This window comes from Protopterus annectens, chromosome 2.part1, assembly GCF_019279795.1.
Source record: "Protopterus annectens isolate FY-2018-M chromosome 2.part1, PAN1.0, whole genome shotgun sequence".
Lineage (NCBI taxonomy): Eukaryota > Metazoa > Chordata > Ceratodontiformes > Protopteridae > Protopterus > Protopterus annectens.
Genome location: NC_056729.1, coordinates 138,702,931 through 138,721,965, shown reverse-complemented (window position 1 = coordinate 138,721,965; position 19,035 = coordinate 138,702,931). Strand labels below are relative to the sequence as shown.

At 36.4% G+C, this 19,035-nt stretch overlaps 1 protein-coding gene across 7 annotated transcripts in view; it reads right to left on the bottom strand.

Annotated features, from left to right (window-relative positions):
* The window catches only part of SLIT2 (slit guidance ligand 2), a 1,414,056-nt gene extending 1,396,372 nt beyond the window's left edge, over positions 1–17,684 (bottom strand). For all 7 annotated transcript variants that reach the window (XM_044062070.1, XM_044062072.1, XM_044062071.1 and 4 more), the window contains exons 1-2: positions 16,237–17,684; positions 11,083–11,154 (exon numbers count right to left, since the gene is read on the bottom strand). In XM_044062070.1, coding sequence (XP_043918005.1) covers positions 11,083–11,154; positions 16,237–16,442 — 278 coding nt within the window. In that variant the 5' untranslated portion in view covers positions 16,443–17,684. The remainder of the gene's footprint in view (positions 1–11,082; positions 11,155–16,236) is intronic.
* Positions 17,685–19,035: the final 1,351 nt, after the last annotated feature.

Sequence of the window (19,035 nt, the reverse complement as noted above, 5' to 3'; positions counted from 1 at the left end):
TTAACCAAAAAATAATTTACACTAACACTTGCCGAAATCTCAAAAAACCTGGTTACCATTTACACACTTGCAGGAAACTAAGACCATCCAGCCAAAACCTGCTAATGTTAAACAAAACTTTCAGCAGATATGCTAATAACTCAAGGCACATAGCTGTCCACCTGTGGAATCAACTGCCCTACCACATCAGATCAGTACAGAACATCCCTTAATTTAAAGCACAGCCACACCTATTTGTACTGATTACGGCACCACATATACTGCAACTCACCAAAGTAAAACTATTTACTACTACTGTGGACTGATATCCACCCTGTGCATACAGACTTACATATTGCCTTATCATTGCGCTAGTTTGCTTTATGTGTATAGTTTAGAACTTCAGCATGTATCCATCTATTGAAATGAACCCTGAAGAGATATCCTTACTCCTAATTGTGCCATGTTTGTAAGTGATTGTTTAGGGATGGATAGAAATCAATAGATTGATAGACATATAGATAGATAGATAGGTTGATAGATAGATAGATAGATAGATAGATAGATAGATAGATAGATGGATAGATAGATAGATAGATAGATAGATAGATAGATAGATAGATAGATAGATTAATACATAGATTAAAAGATAGATACAAACAGATACATGGAAAGACAGAGAGATAGACAGACAGATAGATAGATAGATAGATAGATAGATAGATAGATAGATAGATAGATATTTTTGATAAATATATAAAACAGAAACTTTATATATGCCTAATTGTGTAATTTCATTACTACGCTAATCAAATTATAATAATAACATAATAGCCATGTTTAGGCAGGTATTATTAAATGCGTGTGAGCTGAGTTACTGTGCTATTTTCGTTACATTATGATATGTATTAATGGATTTGTACTGCGCCCAGCTGAATGCACCTCACTTTTGATACTTGTTCTTTCATGTTATGTATCATACTTTTAATTTGGCAAAGTAGCACAATACAGGTGTACAAGACGCCTGAGAATCTTTACAGTACTACAGCATATGCTTGGGCAGAGACTGTGCACTAAACAGCTTACCGACTACAGCTGTATTCTGTGTGACTAGACTCACCAGGCTTATTATGACTAAATTAGCAGTGGATATTAACAGAATTACAACCTACTGAATAGACCTGCCATTTGTCACCATGATAGTAATTTTTGAACACATGAGAAATGCATTGGACGCTTGTGTGTTCAGAACTCAACATCAAGGAAAATCAGCTCCTGTGAGAAACTAGGTACCCTAATATCCAGTGACTTCCTGCTGGTCAAATAGTAGTAACAACCACACAGAATGGTGAAGGGGGGCTGGATTCAATTCCCAGACAAGAGGCAGTGCTTTCCTTTCTTTTTCAGTTGTTTATACAGTTTTAGGTTTATTGTTTCTACTGGACTGGACTGGGTATTCATATGCTCAAAAACACCATCATGGCGGGTTGTTGGTTGAAAGGAGAAGCTGCTCCTAAGAGAAACCAGGTACCTAATTGTCCATTCTCTCAATGTTGGTCCAGTGACAGTAACAGCAGTATGGACTACCTAGGGTTTTGGGTTGAATCTCTTCTCAGAAGCCGCTAACCCCTTGGTGGACTTGATCTTTAACTCAGATTGCATGTACTGCATCCTTCTTTTAAAGCCTATAATTCAATCACCATAAATGCTTCCAAAAATGTCTAAGTAATTTCTTCAACAACTTAAAACCTCCATCTATGGTGATATCAATTTGAACCAAGAACCATATATGCTTTTTCTATAACCAATCATGCAGAGCCTTGCTCCTGTTGCTATTTACCACCCTTATTACTTTGAAAGTTTTTTTTAACTGTACACATCATCAGTGGTAGTTAGCAATAAAACTTGACACTTTAAAGCATAACAAGTGCAAGCCTTCTGACATACTTGCTGCTTCATACTCACGATGTCCTCCAAATGTACTGCTCTCTGCCCCCTTTGACTTTACATGCACCTGCTGCAAGATGGGATGACCATTTCTACTGGACAGGTGTGTCTACTTTTAATGGTCAGACATACTCCTCAATCCTCTTACTGAAATGTACTCCAACTAAATATCCTAAATGCATTCAGCCCCTCACTCCACTAGTGAACGGCAGACATGTATCTCATGTAAATATCTTGGCCTTCATACTTCAATAACAATAGAATATTGGTTCCCCTTTTGACAAAGATAATACCAGCTGTCTCAGGTCTTTATGAATATGGTCCTCATCAGTATCCAAATCAAAGCATTCCCTAGCAGAACTAGAAAAATAAAGTCAAAATCATGTCACAGGATAAAATGGACATCAAAAGTAAATAAAAGAAAACGGGCAAAGTATTCTTCCCTGTGTAAAAGAACTTGTCCACCCAGTCTGTCATTATCGTGTTGAACTAATCTTTCTTCCATGCTGAATTGGCTATGATGGTTAGAGGTGGGAATTCATAAGCTTTAATTCTGTCTCAGTTATTTTCTTTTATATTTTCTGTCTTATTAATCCCCTTGGTATAAACTACAAATAATACTTATTTCTACACATTATTAAAACTGCTCTCTAGGCATGCCATCTCATGTGGGTTCAGCCATTATGCATTTAGGCTAGACTTTAGGTCTTCAAAACAGGATACTCCTTAGAGGGACTCCCTCTCTCACCATTCAGGATAACAGATATGACATTCAGTCATTCATGTGTACCCCCCAACTAGATCCTGAGATGGTAGATCCTCTATTCAAAGTGAGATCACTTATATCCATAGTCAAGACTTCAGGCCCCATGCCACTGAAGACGGCATACAGATATAAATACATGGTGTCAGAGTAAGGCCATAAGAAACACTATCTCACTGTTACTTTAATCCTTCCTAACAGATATCTGAACATCTGATTTATATGTGGAAAAAACAAAGCAATTATTATAAGAACAGCAAATATTTCTTTGAAATTCTAAGAATGGTAGGCTCTATCTTTAAGTATTTGAATTAACTTAACATTGGGAGTATATCTAAAAGGTTTATATAATCAGAGACTACTTTTATTTTATCATCCATACCATTGGTGTGTGTGTGTGTGTGTGTGTGTGTGTGTGTGTGTGTGTGTGTGTGTGTGTGTGTGTGTGTGCGTGTGGTTATGCCATAAACATGCATATCAGGTCAAGTCAAGTCAAAGTAAACTTTATTGTCATCTAGAACTACACACGTGTAGCCTGAATAAAATTTCATGCATCAGCTCAATTCTTGAGATTACAAAGGAAAGTGAAGCAACACATACACAAAGAGAAATAAACATAACAACTACAATACTACTCCCAATACACAGAAGAAAGAGCACAGACATTCACCAACACTCATATACAAAAAGAATACCCTCCCCTTAGTTAAATTAACTACCCTATTTAAAGTAATACAAAACACACTCCAGCTGGAACAATGCCTGTTATTTGTCTAATATTGCACTTAAGTGGGTTAAATACTACTCATTATAGATATAATAAATAAATATTGCACTTACTTGGAATATATGTAAGCATATATTGCACAAATAAATAAAAATTGACTTATGTGTCCTGACCCCTGGGACCAGTGCCCGAGTTCAGAAGTCAAACCACTGTAGGGTAGAAACTGTTACTAAATCTTGTAGTCCTGCAGTGGATACTGCGATATCTCCTGCCTGATGCCAGATGCTTAAACAGTCCATGCGCAGGATGCGTGTTGTCCTGTATTATATTGGTGGTCTTTCAGATGCTTCATGCAGAATAAAGATGTATCGATGGAAGACTGGAACCTGTTACCTTCTCTGCAACCCTCACCACTCTTTGTAGCACCTTCCTTTCTTTAACAGTGCAGCTTCCAAACCACACTGCAGGTGAGGATGCTCTCTATTGCACCTCTATAGAAGGCAGAGAGAATATGAGGAGGAAGCCTAGCTTTTTTCAGTCTTCTTAAAAAGTGGAGGCATTGGTGCACTTTCTTGATCAATTGGTTGATGTTTCCCAAAGTGGAGGCACTGGTGCACTTTCTTGATCAATTGGTTGGTGTTTTCCAGCCATGAGAGATCCTCTGATATGTGTACACCCAGGAATTTTGTACTCTTAACCCTCTCCACACTCACCATTGATCCTGAGCACCGGGTGGTTTGTTCTACTTTTCCTAAAGTCAATGATAATTTCTTTCGTCTTGCTTACATTCAGGTCAAGGTTGTTCCCCTCACACCAACTGATCAGAGATGCCACCTCCTCTCTGCATGCCCTTTCTTTATCCTTTGTGATGAGCCTGACAACTGTGGTGTCATCAGCAAACTTGATGATATGGTTGGACTTGTGCTTAGCATAGCAGTCATGGGTCAGGATGGTGAATAACAGTGAGGTGAGAGCACATCCCTGCGGAATCTGGTGTTAACTGTGATGCACTTTGATGTGTTATTACCCAAACACAAGCTCTGTGGTCTCTCAGTCAGGAAGTCCAGGTGTCTATCCAGATCTGTATGCATTGCCATGGCATCAGTGCAAAATGTATATAAAAAAACTAACAGTTTAACACTGACATGCTTGACTGCTCATCCCTCAAGCCAGAACAATTAAAACGCCATGCTATTTCACTGGTTCTGTCAGTATTTAGACAGATACATTCCTGGAAGCCTGTGTTGGATTAGCAGCCTGGATTCTTCTGAACCTGGTGTTAGCAGAACAAGAAAAGATGATGCATTGTTTACTAACCTTTGCAGGGGACAGGGCGCAGCTAAGTGTTGGTGGCATGGCCACTTTTGGTCCATGATGATGACACAAAGCCTATGATGGAAGAGTTGGAGTGCTGCAGTAGGTGGAAGGCCACAAGAGAGATGCAGCCCCATGTCAGTGGAAGGGCACAAGAGAAATGCGTCCCCATGCCAGTGGAAGGGTGCAAGAGAGATGCACCCCCATGTCAGTGGAGAAGTTTCACTTGCAGCTCAGTCACACATCATTTTGTGTGGCTATCATCAGGAATTAGAGACAGGCAAATAAAAATCAATGTCAGTTACAGTATGTTGCCTCCTTGCCAGATCCATTTAATTCAGCAGTGTGCAGATGGCACTCAGCCCCCCCTCCCCAAGAAGCTATTCATTCCGTGTGCAGTGCTCTCCTAAAAAGTGACCCCTTAGGCCTTCAAATGCAAGCTACACTAGGGTGTCATCATGTGTGGGGAACTGCCAGAGGTGGGACTACAGGGATCTGGTAGTACAGGTGCAGTCATAGGAAGGAGTGTATAAAAAAATAGGATACCTGTTTCACTCCAGCCATCTCAGAAATACTAAAATACTACAGACAATTGCTAACTAAGTCTCTAGACTATTTACCTCCTTCTCCAGATTATCAGTACCATTGCACAGCTTTTGCCATCACTCAGACATTATGCCTAGATGTAAGATCCACTTTCTTTACATTCTTACACACAAACTTACTTACCTCATCTACTATATCCTAAGGTCAAACAAGCTCAGTCTGAGCTCCTCTCATTACCTGGTAAGAGTGTAGAACAACAATGCAGCCATTTTAATAAGACCAAAAGTCTACCTCATCAATGAACAAAAACGCACACACTCTCACTTCTAACCTACCAAGCCATATTGGAAAACTCAGGAGTACATGCATTTCCAACGACATGTAAAGTAGTATTACGTTATTTCTTTCGTATGCATTTTTGTAATCCTTTGAGGAAAATGGACATTTACAGCATGTTTGTAAAATGCAATTAAAAATGCAAATTTGTAAAGTGTGATGGCATGAAAACCTATGGCATGAAAACCTTAACTATATATACTACTTAGAATCATGACAAAAAGGACTTCATAAATGGAAATGAGCCATACCTCTCAACTGTACAGATTTTCACAGAATGTCCAGACTTTTGCCTTATATGTTTGGTCTGCTTTTCATAAATTTGTGGTTTTCTGGCAAATTAGTGACAAATCATTAAAGCTTGAAGTTAGAAAACAATGACAGACATATGAGTTTTAGGCCTAATACCCTTCAGAAAATTCATGCTAATGTAGAACCTGTTATTCTATCAACTTTCTAAGTTTGTAACAGCAATATTTAAAATTGTCCCTATTTTTGGGCTTTTGTCCCACTTTTGTTTATGGATTTGTCCAGATTTCTTGCTCTAAGAGGTTGAGAGGTATGGAAATGACCAGTTTACAATTTGTCACATGCCACCATCTCTGGTTAATGAGTCTCTCAAACAAAGCATGTAGAAAACTGTGGATGACCCTCTTCTTATTGGACTCGATTATCTGTTGAAGGATTATTTCTTGATGGACAAATGCATGAACATGATTCACTGAAAAACACTTTCAGCAACTATAATTTTATGCATTTTTCACAGAAGACAAGCCTTCCCTACATCCATATGAGGGGAGAACCCTACACGCCCCTAACTTATATATGCCAAACCAAGGCTGCACCACAGTGAAGAAAAGTGCACTACTGCCTCTCACAATACAACACAGTCCATTAAACTTTAACAGTGTCTTGTTACACAGATCATAGTCTATTTTTCTCGTAGTCACCTTTAATGAAAACAGGTACTGTCCTTGGGCTTTACTGTGGTTTTCTACTTGATGTTTGATTCTGTTGTTGTAGCACCACTATAGGGCCCTACAATGGAAAATGAATGGTTAGCATGCCCAATTTTCAGGTTTAGTTACTGAAAGAATATTGTCCTATGACTGGAGGGTGTGTGTGGGGGGTCTTCCTTCATGTGTGTGTAGGGGAGGCTTGCCCTTTGTGAAATGTGGCAACTACTGTTTGACTTTAAGATACCTTATACTTACTGCTAGAGGCTGCAATACAGTTTTCTAACTGGTTGGAAGAAACCTGGCATTAAGATGTTTTCACAGTATATATTCAGTACTGTGGTAAGTGTGAGGACATAATTTAAAGGGCAGCACACCTGTCCAAGAACTCAATTAATCACATACTGTGTTTGCGTTTTCCTGTGTTTGTTTACTTTGGAGTTATTTGTATTAATTATGATGTTTGGCTCATTTTTTATTTGTGCTAGAGTTTATAATACTAGATTATGAGACTGGTACAGCTTCCTATTATACTAGTAAATAAAAATATATGTTTTTCTGGATGAACTGTAATTTTTTAAAAGATCTCTGTTCAAAACAGTCAACAGAACCTTCTTAAAAGCATTAACAGTGTACACATACCTAGCAGGACACATAACTCTTATAAAGGATTTAAAAGTATGTCGACATATTCCCTTCCTAGCTAAATAAAATGTTTTTTTTTTTTTTTGGAATTATCTGCTGCTTTTAGATTTCTTGCACTTGCCTATATGTGCAGTGCATGAATTATACTGCCATTTATAGTTTGTTGCAACATTCCTGGTAAATGTCATTATTTCATACTGCAGAGCCCAAACAATCTTCCTCGTTGTAAAGCTGCACTCTGCAGTAGATATGGTACACTATCTGCCTGTAAAATTACTCCCAAAACACATATTTTTACATATATGACTTTAGCAGATCAATACCATGACATGCCCCTTCTGCCAAGATAGTGTTTAGTTTATTTGGAGTATGATGCAATGTATGAAATCTTATTAGGAATATAATGTCAAGTTATTTAAAGTACCTGATTTACTTTAATTCTCCTAGCAAATATAGAAGATAATGATGTTGTAAACCATGCAAGAACATGCAAACTGACATGTTAGTGAAAAGAGCATGCAGGCAGAAAAGTCATACAACAAAGAATCATGCTGATCTGATAAAACATCTGGGGCTGTGATTACCAGTGTACACATACCCAGCAGGTGTAACAGAAGGGCTTAGAGGATATTATACAAGGAATTAATTGAGGAAGAAATCTGACAAAAGTTACTTCTTTGTGTATGTCTATATTCATCTATGTATGCAAGCATGTATGTATTCGCATTCATTAACTAGGAAAGTCCATCTAGGCATAACTGATTTTCAGTGCATGTCATGAAATAAATAAACTTGCAAAATAACAGCTAAACACAATAAACTATTAGATATAATGAACTAATTTTAACAAAGATACACACAAAGTACATACACAGTAAGGCATTAAAAGCTAGGATACTACATTTCTATTTTTTTTTCAGGAAAAATATTGGCAAATCCCAAACATGGGCTATTTGAGAGTTAGAAAAACATGACATTTTCACAGAATTTGGCATTTTCGGCCAGAATACTGCTTCACTACATCCTGCATTACTTCTCACATTTGTTACTTATAACACCATCAGCTTGCTTTACTGACAGCACTGTACCGTAGGCCTGTTTTAATTTTTCATGCGTATAGTCAAAATGAAATATGATAATGAGATCCTGGAAATGACTGGATATTACATTTAAAAAATCATGAGTCTAATTCCTTGATTTTATCTCATGGAAACAATTTTTTTTAAAAAATGATAAAAGAGAGTCACTGATTAAATAAAATGAAAAAGGTAAAATGTTTACAATAAAAAGGCAGAAGAACAATGTTCAAAATAATCTGCCAAATGACATGCTAGTGTGACAGACCTGTTCTTGTTTTACAAGCTCATTTTCTGAATGTAATGTGCCTTACATTTAATGGGGCAGCATTCACATAGTCCCCAATTGTAGTGCTAATAATTCACAAAGCTGAATATTTACTATGGAAAACCTGACTTTGTGAAATTTATAATGCAGAAAGACGAAAGCATATGTAGCAGTAACAAGTTCATATATAGTATAAACACAGCTTAATTTTCCTGAATTTTATTTGCACAACATATACATATTAATGTTAATAATTACAGAGTACAAAAACGTGCAGGAGTTTCAGTGAAAACTCACGTGTTACCCAATTTCATCTACTAATTTGCTATAGGACTTACTAGAAACTTCAGACTTGTATCTTGCAAGCATTCAATGCAATCAAAGTTCTGTATGCATTAAAATGTCAGACAAACTCTGAAAGCATTGCGCAGTTACAGAAAAGTAACATTTACATAAGCGCTTGTTTACACATAAAAGTTATGGAAGCACCAACAGCAAATCATAATATTTACTAGTAAATCGAAATTATTGCAAAATAAATGTTGTTTAAGTTGCTTTAAGTTTCAAGCACAAGACATGAATTAACAAATAAACCATACTTAGTTGACAATGGGATGTTTCCTCTCACTCTCTTTCTCTCATGTTATTCATTTATTCAGTTATTTATTCATTTATGTGTTTATTGATGGGGTAGTAGTATTTTAAAATAGAAGTATAACTATAAAAATGTTTCTGTTTCTATTGCATAGCACTTTTTTTGTAAAAAGTGGTGAATGTTAAAAAATATTATAATGCAGGAATGAATAAATGTGGTGAATGGCTGAAAAACTTTCTTGGACAATTCAAAATCTCTGTAGTTAATCCATTTTATTTAATACATTTACCAAGCAAATGAGCAAGAACATTTGTAAATAGTCTATGCATTCACAAAAATACTAAAAAACAATATATATTGCAGACTTTGTCTTATTAAAAGCTTTCTATTCCTTCTAAGTTTAGAGTTAGTCTGTGCAATTTTATAAGCATATGGGTTTTAACATTAAGTTCTCATTATATACATTCTTTCATCCAGTTTGGTAATTATGTTATTTTCAGATTATCTTGCCCACGAGTTCCTCAAAAACACAAGCGCTTACTTGGAAAAATAAATTAATACTCTGTGTATAGCAATACTTTCCCCTTCACATTCCAGTAGTGTGATTTGGTTTTATATTTCACCAAAGCTTGTTGAGCATGCTTGCAGAATCTCAAAGATACATGCTACTTTTTGTTTTACAAGTTTATTTTCTAGTTATTTTTGTGTGCCTTAAAACTGTAAGACTCAATAAAAGACAGTGATAGACTTCCTTGTTTTCATGGTTACCATGGGAGTTTTAAAATGCCAGAAATGAAAGCTGTACACACACACACACACACACACACACACACACACACACACACACACACACACACACACACACACACACACTCATGTACATGCAAATGAGTACTGAAAGGATCAATGTCTTGTGACTTGACAAACATAAACAAAACAGTCAAATTGTACATCATTAAAACAAAGGCCAAAGGTTAGCTCACTTTACTGCTCTACTACATGGTGTTTGGAAAATAATAAAACTAGCTATGTCCACAATGTTCACTATACAAACAGCATCTGTAGGGCTAAGAAAGGAAAGGGTCACTCAGAAGACATTAAATTGGAGGAATGTACTTTTTTTTAAATAACAAGCTTTAAACAAACATATCGTCCATGGCCTGAAATGCTTGTGCCTTTTACTTCTGTACCTACTGAAAAATATAAAACTGAATGACATCTCTCTCTGTGTAATATAATGCAGGGCTGCATGATAAACTTATCCTGCTTTACATCCTCTACACTGCATCACAGACGACTGAAACTATCATACTTTACTTTGTTAATTATGTAATTAATTATTCATCCATTTTAATGTAATTGGAGTAGATCTTAGAGACATACCCAAGATATAATCATCAAAAATAGCTATCTTAACAAAAATATATATATATATCCTCCTAATTGAAAATAAACCCTATACTTGTATGTATTGTATATACCTTTCTAATACTATAGAAAAGCATCATTTTACACCATAATCATCACCAAATGTCCCTATTCCCAGTGGTTAATTGAAACATAGCCATCACAAAAAATAATCAACAAGTGACACATACATCCACCTAAGCACACGTCATACTCAGTGGAAAACTTTTACAAATAGTGGTAAACATTTATAAATCGACAGATCCTTATGAAACAGATAAACAAAGCACAAGAATTAAATGTCGAGATAACTACAAACAGGAAGAAAATAGCGTATGCATTCCGCAAGCAACAAGTACAGAAATCTATGCAGCAGCCTAAAGAAGATAACTTGAATTAATGTTGAGGAAAGCAGGGGAGTATTACATAAGTTTGTTACTGTGAACTTGTAAATACTCTCTGTTTTGTAAATTTAAAAATTAACTGATCTTTATGTTCAATACTAATCACAATCTCTACTTACAAAACTCGGAGATACTTTAATCCGCTGAAGTCCATCTTGGTGATTCTTGTTAAATTATTAGCATTTAGATCCCTTAAAAGAAAAACAAAATGTGATTATAGGCCAGTGCTTGAACAAGTTAATCACTCAGAGGAAATCTGTATTTATTATTTATTTTGCTTTTACACAGATTATATTTTCCAAGTATGCACTGATATGGTTCATAATTTGTCTCTGATTTCAGATCATAACCAAAAGACTGAAAACATGTGTGTAACCATTTTAATCAGGGATATCTGACAGAACAGGACAACTGTGCAATAGACAGAACAAGACAGTCATGCAGTACATTGACAAGTCAATCAGCAAACCAGTCTAAAGCTTAGATGTGATACTGTTACACTGGTGACCTTATGAATAATTCTTTCCTTACTGAGTCTTCCTGGCTTCTGGCAATGTAAGAATGCCACTTTGCAACCACACTTAAAAAGTATTTTAAGAGTAAATTCAGCAATTACAAAACAGAAAAGTCTGCTTACATCAAAGTTTTGCAACTTTTCATGCAGACTGATGCAACTATTGCCCTCAGAATTATCAAAATCAAAATGATATTTTGTTCCTTGTTGGCAGGAAGTGGGTATAGTAATACAGTATACCATTTTACTTTATGTTAAGCTAAAACAAAGCTTTAAAAATCTGTCTGCTTCTTTCCAGTTACTGTTTTTGTCACTCCTTTGTAACCTCGTTAAATAAAAATGACCGTGTTACATGTGAACTTTTACAGTATGATGCATACTTTAGTGGCCAAAACCACATAATTGTCTTCGAAGTTTTGAAGTATACATGCTTATTTAAGGACAAAGAATGTAAACATGTATTCAATGAATTGTTCTGACTAACTGAAATGATAAAGAAACTCATTTTACAATGTCTGGCTATAATATGTCCAGCAACTTGTTCATGTACATTTACACACGCAGGAAAGAAAAGGTCAGAAAACAGCCTCGCCATCACACTGACCTGAATGTAAGAGGGGTCACTGTCTCATACAGCAGATTTGGTTCTGTTCCGGTCACTCAAAATAGGTGGTACTGATAAAACAGGTTGCTGACATTTAGAAACTTCAAACATAAGGTGAAATTGTACTTGCTATTTTTATATTTTTTATGTAGTAAAATGCTTATTTATTTTTCACTGTAGCATATTCTATTTATTTTTCCTGGTTTTGTGGTTTTTGTACTTAAAATATATGTAATGACTCTGACCGTAATACATATACTTCTCCAGCAAGTACTGCCAGAGAGGGCCTGAAAACAGTCCTGGCTGACTAGTGCTCTGCTCCACTTATGAACACATAAATAAATTAAATAAATAAATAAATGTGCAGGGAAAGCTAAGGGTAGAAGTCAATAGTGCTTCACTTTGGCAATGAACTGATCACAAGTTCAGCCTCAGGTGGACACAGCCCTGTTTCTACAAACCAAGTGTAAAAGAAAAAGTTATAAAATAAAATGCAAATGATGTCTAAATTATGTCTTGTGATTTATATAACTTTGAGATATTTTAAGACATTGTCTGCTTTATCAAATTTAAAATCAATCTGATATCTGACACGACAGATGAGGCTTGTTTAGGTCTTGCAAAAATGGTACATTTTTAAGAGGAAGTGCCTGGCTGGTATTATGTGTTTAATCTCAAATATTTGGTTTGATAACTATCACTATGAATAATACTCTATAAACATTCTGAAAATGTTAGAAGTTAAAATATTGCTAAATGTTCTGTGTGAAAAGAATCATCTCTACATACTTTCCTGATAAACTCAGGTACATAACAAGATTGACAGTTGATAGAATTTTTAATTTATTAAAGAAACCAGCAGACTAAATATGTCTTACACTCTGGTACTGTCGTGTGTTTTTGTCGGAAGCAACTCTACATACCTTTCAGAAAAAAAAAAAAACTCATCGATGCATAAACTTGAACTGCTAATTACATTTCTTACAGAATCCCACAAATTACATCATATTCTCTGGTCTATTAAGCATTGGTTAGATGTTGTATACAAACAACCAAAAAAACTGCTATCCATGTATGTGTGTGTGTGTGTGTGTGAGTGTATGTGTTAAGTGTCTCTCCTGGGTAAGAATGCTTTTTTATGTGAACTTAAGTTTTGTCAGCACTGTCATAGGAAATGTTAACACAGATAATAGTTTACAGCTGCAAGTTTATAACTGTCAGCTGAAGAAAAAAGTTTGCTTTTACTGTGAGAATATCACTTCACTGCATCACATAGTTGTTCCTGCCTATACTTTTTTAACTAAATCCTGATATATTTTCTGTGTTACTTTGTGGTACAAATCCATCCACTTTCTGTGATGTACTACTTCTTTATTTTTCTATTGCAGGGTGTTCTGAAACAGGGTTATTGCCAGATACTCTGGATATATTTCATCAAGCTGCCATGATCTTGACCCTCTCAAAATATCTGCCTTTTATTCTACATATGGATTTTAAATATTTATTTGAATATGCATCACTTGTACTAAAATTCCCTTAATTGGACAGCTAGTAATGCAACACAAATACATCATTGTGAACACATTTGCCGCCTTTGTGCTGTCACACATATTCCTTTTTGTTTCTTTTATGGATCTGAAGGCAGAGTCTTCAATGCTTTGAGCAAGTCAGAATGTTGCCCACATAAAAAATGAGTTAGTGGACCCTGGCTTATATGATGCATGCCAGACTGCATCATTGTCAAAAGAACTTCAAGCAGTAGCAACTATTCACACTTGTTGAAGCTTGCATCACCGATTTGCCTCTAGAAGTCTCCTTCTGGTTCCATGGCCTATGTTCTGAGCTACTGATAACAATAAATGTTAAATAAGACTCATCCGGAACTAGTTAGACATCATCTAGTCTACACTAAGTTGCATAGTTAGTGACTGGGTTTCTAATAGTTTATCTGTATTTTTTTATGTACAGATAAACATGTTAAAATGAAGTATGTGCGCTGACAAATTGTCATCACCAATGTAAGTACTATTAACTGAATTTAAGCTAAGTTAAAAGAATTGTCTAAAGAAATGAGACACACTGCTGCTTAAGACAATGTTACCGTTTAAAACACTATTGTGTATTTCTGCAGTCAACACGTATTATGTGTCTATCACTGCTATCAGCCTACTTTTGATATTGCTACAAAAACTCCTAAGTTTTTTTCAGTGAGGAAAACTAAACCAAAACTGCCCCATTTATAAGTTATATTTACTATTTATCATGGTTGTATTTCTACTAGAACTCTTTGCAGGCCTCTTTTACACCTGCCAAATCAGAACACAGTAGGATCCCAGGAAATAATAACCAGGTAATTTAAAATAATGAAGTGCAATTTAAACCCCTTCTTTTTACCTTAGTATCATCAGTAATTGTTGTTTAATCAAACAATCTACTGAGTTCAGACTAAAAATTCATTCCTATAAAACCTAGTGGCCCAAATCTGAGGAAGAATTCAAATTGTAGAATACCACACAACAGATCTGACCCATATTACAGACATTTCCTCTCCAGAGCCCTGAATAATTAATGGAACTTTATTTTATAATTGTGGATCTTAGCCATGTTATAGTATGGCAACTGAATGAATATGCAGAATTAGTGAGCAGTTCTAGAAACATAAAAAGCTGTGTATTTTGAGGGGGGCAGAGACTACCACTACTACACATAGAAAAGTTTAGAGGTAAACAGAGTTCTTTTTTTAGGCAGATACAACAGCTTGAATTCCAAAAAAGAGTGGATGCAGGCACATTTTGTAGAATTCATCAACACCTTTCCCAGTCAGAGATAAATTCTATACAAGAAAAAGACAAACTGATGCTGCAATCAATCAAGTATTGCTTGTAGTCATGAAAGCAGGTAAAGAGTTTAATTTCAGGTACAGGCAAATAAACAAACAAATTGAGGTGGAGTAAAAAAAATTGCCAAAAAGAAAAAAAAAAAAAGAATGTAATTTACTTAATCTCACATTTGTTTTTTTACATCTTGTAGCATAAGAAAGCCCTAATTGTAAAACAAAAAATATTTAGTTTTGTCATCTAGAAAATTACATCATATACTCTGTGTATGTGTGTGTTTGTGTGTGAGAGAAAGAGATTCTAGTTGCTAAGGCATTTCTTTTCTTTATTATTATTAGAAGTGGTTAACAGTCTGGCTTGTTCAGCATGGACAGGTGGGCCAGTTAAGTATGATGAATTATATCTACATGTCTGTATAGATTACTTGGTTACCCTAGTTATGTATTCAGAACTGCACCAAGTTCCTCTGCTTTTTTTTCCCTTCACAACGAATTTGCCAGCCAGTGGATGGAAACTTTGATCCTGACATGTCTTTGTAAATAAAATCAAAAAGTCTGCTGAATATGTGAAGCAATTTTCCTCATCTGAGAAGTGTTATCAGTTATTTCTGAGTACTGAAGGGAAATGTATTGGCAACAGTGACAACCCCCTCAGTACAAAGTGGAACTGTGGTGTTTCATATGACTACTTGCTATTTATACGGTGACAAGATTAAAATCTACTTAGCTGTTGAATTGCTCTGCAGTCTAACTTGCTGAAGTTATGTTTTCCTCAAATATTACAGTTAACAATTCTAATCCTATTGCTTCATTTACACTAGTGATACTATTATGCCAACTTCTAAAAGGATATCCAATGACTTTAATCATGAGCATTCTTTTTGCATGTTTCAATTTCTGATTGTTCTGTGGATGTATATATACTATCACCCTGTCTATAGGAGTTTGACTCTCTATACATCCTTCCAAAAGACCTCATCAATGTCTTATTCAAAATAAATAAAGAAATGTAGATGTAACTAAAAGAAGGGATACTTAAAGGATTGGCAACTCTGTTAAGCACAGCATTTCCCAAACATATGTTACTGTACCCCTTCAGAAAACTTTCCGTCTGAAGTTTATCCCCTGCATGTGTGTTGGGGTAGTTTTTCATCATAGGTGTAACAACTTAGCAGACAAAATGAGTGGAATATGGTTGTTATTTGGGCATAAAACTGCGTGGGGAGGGGTTTCTTAAGAAATGCAACTCATTATACAAAGCGTAGACAGAGCTGCGGTGCTGTAATGTTATAATGTTATGGTCACCGATGGGTACTCACAGCCTTTCTGCGTTGCGTGGGATATTCCTCGGCACACTCCGCAGCGCCAGCCCATGACAGTCTACTGTTGTCCCCGAACAAGAGCACTGAGCTGGGCAAGACTGCGGCGTCACTTCGGCCAGTCCACCCAGCAGCAAACCCAGTGACAGAGAGACCTTCCACAATCCCAGCACGCACATCTTCTTCCAAATACTGCTGCAATGCATCCCAAAAATGAAGACGTAGAAATAACAACAAAGTGGTACAAATGTGCGTTTCAAAGATTATAAACGAGTATTAAGACTGAAGGCCGATAAAAGAAAACAAGTTAACATAATGCCCCTCAGTGTGGATGTCGTGACTCCTTTAATAGTACAGGTTCGATTGTATTTGCACAGTTGGGTCAGAATGTGAACAAGAAAAAGTGGTTAGGGCAGTGTATTCCCAGCGAAGGTAAAACAGCAAACTGACTTGCAAAATCACTCCCGCTGCAAAATCCAGTGCTGCTCAATGCCTGCTTTATCTAAGGACTGCATCTCGTATTGTCACTGCTAAAGTTGCAATTAAAGGTAGTCAAAAGTCGTTTATTTGTTTTTCATTAAATACTCAGCCTCAGATGGATCGATTGTGGCTGCAGCACACGCATTTGCAAAGGTGATAAATGTCCTCCCCTTCAATCATTTATCAGCTAGCTGCTGCTGCAGAGAGTCTGGATTAAATGAACGCTGGGTGGCGAAGGACAACTTCATATTTTCCTCTCAAATTATTTACTATTAAATAAACCAGAGGGCTCCCTCCATGTCAGCAAATCATTCCCAACTCACTAGCTTTGATGTTTAGTAGGAAGATAATACAGATAGGAGCCCGTTCCCCCTGTAGGCAGGATTTCAGTGATCACTGACAGCAATTAGATGTCACTTAAGAATTTTGCTTTTGGCTCTGAAGTTTCTCGGAGGGCACCTCCTGGTTTTAACTCTGCAGCTATTCACCAGCACATCTGAAACGTCGTTCCCATGTACACAGTCTCACGATTTTTTACCGGAATCAAACCTGTTATAATCCATCTGAAATTAAAATAATAAACCATTTGCTTTTTGTCCTTTCACAAGCCTGAGAGCTCCAATCGTGTTCAGTGCCAAGGAAGAGCAAAGCAAGGAATTCGAGCAATGGGTTTAGGGATCACGCGGTTGCATTTTTAGAGATCTCACGTACAGATGCAGGTTATCACAAGAGACCTCTTCTAAATTGCCTTGTAAAAGACGTTGCAATGCCAGCTGCTCCAATGCATCTTCAAAAATTCGGTGCTGAGAATTAAGTTATTTGGAAAACGTTGGTTTTAAACAGGGTTAATGTGCTAGAAATAAATACCGAGTTTCGAGCGAAGCATGCATTGAATGCTTGAGATATAGGCAGAGTTTCAGCAAAGTCTGGTATTCCTAGTGCCTGTCTTCCCACAAACTCCTCCAGCTGTCTGTCACAAGGAAAGTAGGAACTTGAGATACGCTCCAATATTTTATACCACCTCCTGTGCACCGCCCTTAGCCCCGCCCTGGGCACCGGGGAGCCCTATCATTGGGTACTGGACTAGAGACACACTACAGATAAAATGAGAGGCTAATTCAAAACACTTAGTGAATGTCAAAGTGTAGACAAAAGTGTATTTTTGAAGAAAATTTGCCTGGGTTTATTTACACCCATATACGTTTAATAGTTTCATGGTGCAAACCATTCGTTTTGGTTTTGATAATCCATGTTTCTGTACGCTTTAACGTTTTACTGCCAGTGCTGTTGTCTCAGCAAAATGCATTGAGATCAAAATGAGCTTCCTCACTACGAAAAAAAAAGTTATGGCTAACCTGTATCAACAGTGAATGGACTCTGCTCACATAGCCACATTAACACTCTATGCTTCGGGCAGCACATCTCTAATGACTTGTGTTGACTTTAGTTTGAACATATTGCATCATTAGTGTAAAACAACTGCTGATACACTGATGTTTGTTTTCAGCATCTTGATCCTATGAATTGATACAGTGTTTGGCTTTTCTGAGATTGTCACTGTTCCCAAACCGTAAAAGCCGCCCACCCACCACCAAAGGCAGAAAATAGCACGTTAAAGGCCACCAACGTGTACAATTTCACAGAAAAGCAAAACACTTTTTTTCTAGGGTTGGGAGAGATGGTGAGAGAATCAGTGCTGGTTGTCAGGAATCAGTTTCCAATTAGCTGCTATTTGTTATTTATTGATGTATTTACACAGGAAAAGCTTAGTTTGATAATCTTAATATGAAATTAAATGTTAATAAGTTATATTTTTGCTGTTATCTGTCACATTGCATAAGCACGTCAGTAGTACTACCGTATATAATTTACGCTTTTAGCTGGAGTTGACCTGTGAAATGTTATTAGTTGAAACTGTAATGCCCAAGTCTCCATTGGCAGAAGTACCATCCTTGTGTTAGAGTAATAGGGAGAAATGTCAGACGAGATGAACCGAGTTTCATAGAGTTCTTACCTGATGTAATTCAGGTGTGCAGTAACATATAGTGCGGCTTGCGAAGTTGCACACAAAATAAATATAGCTAATATAATGCATTTATAATAACCAATGGTCATTCTGTTGAACATCTGTTTACTATCTTTGATTGGTTGGTTGATTGATTTTTATTGGCTGTAGTAGTGGACTTATCGTGGCAGACCCATTTCAGTCACAGACCGGAAATACATGGGTGAATACAAAGTATGTACTAACATGTATTATTATTATTATTATTATTATTATTATTTGTTTACTGGGATAGTCATACACCCATGCGTATG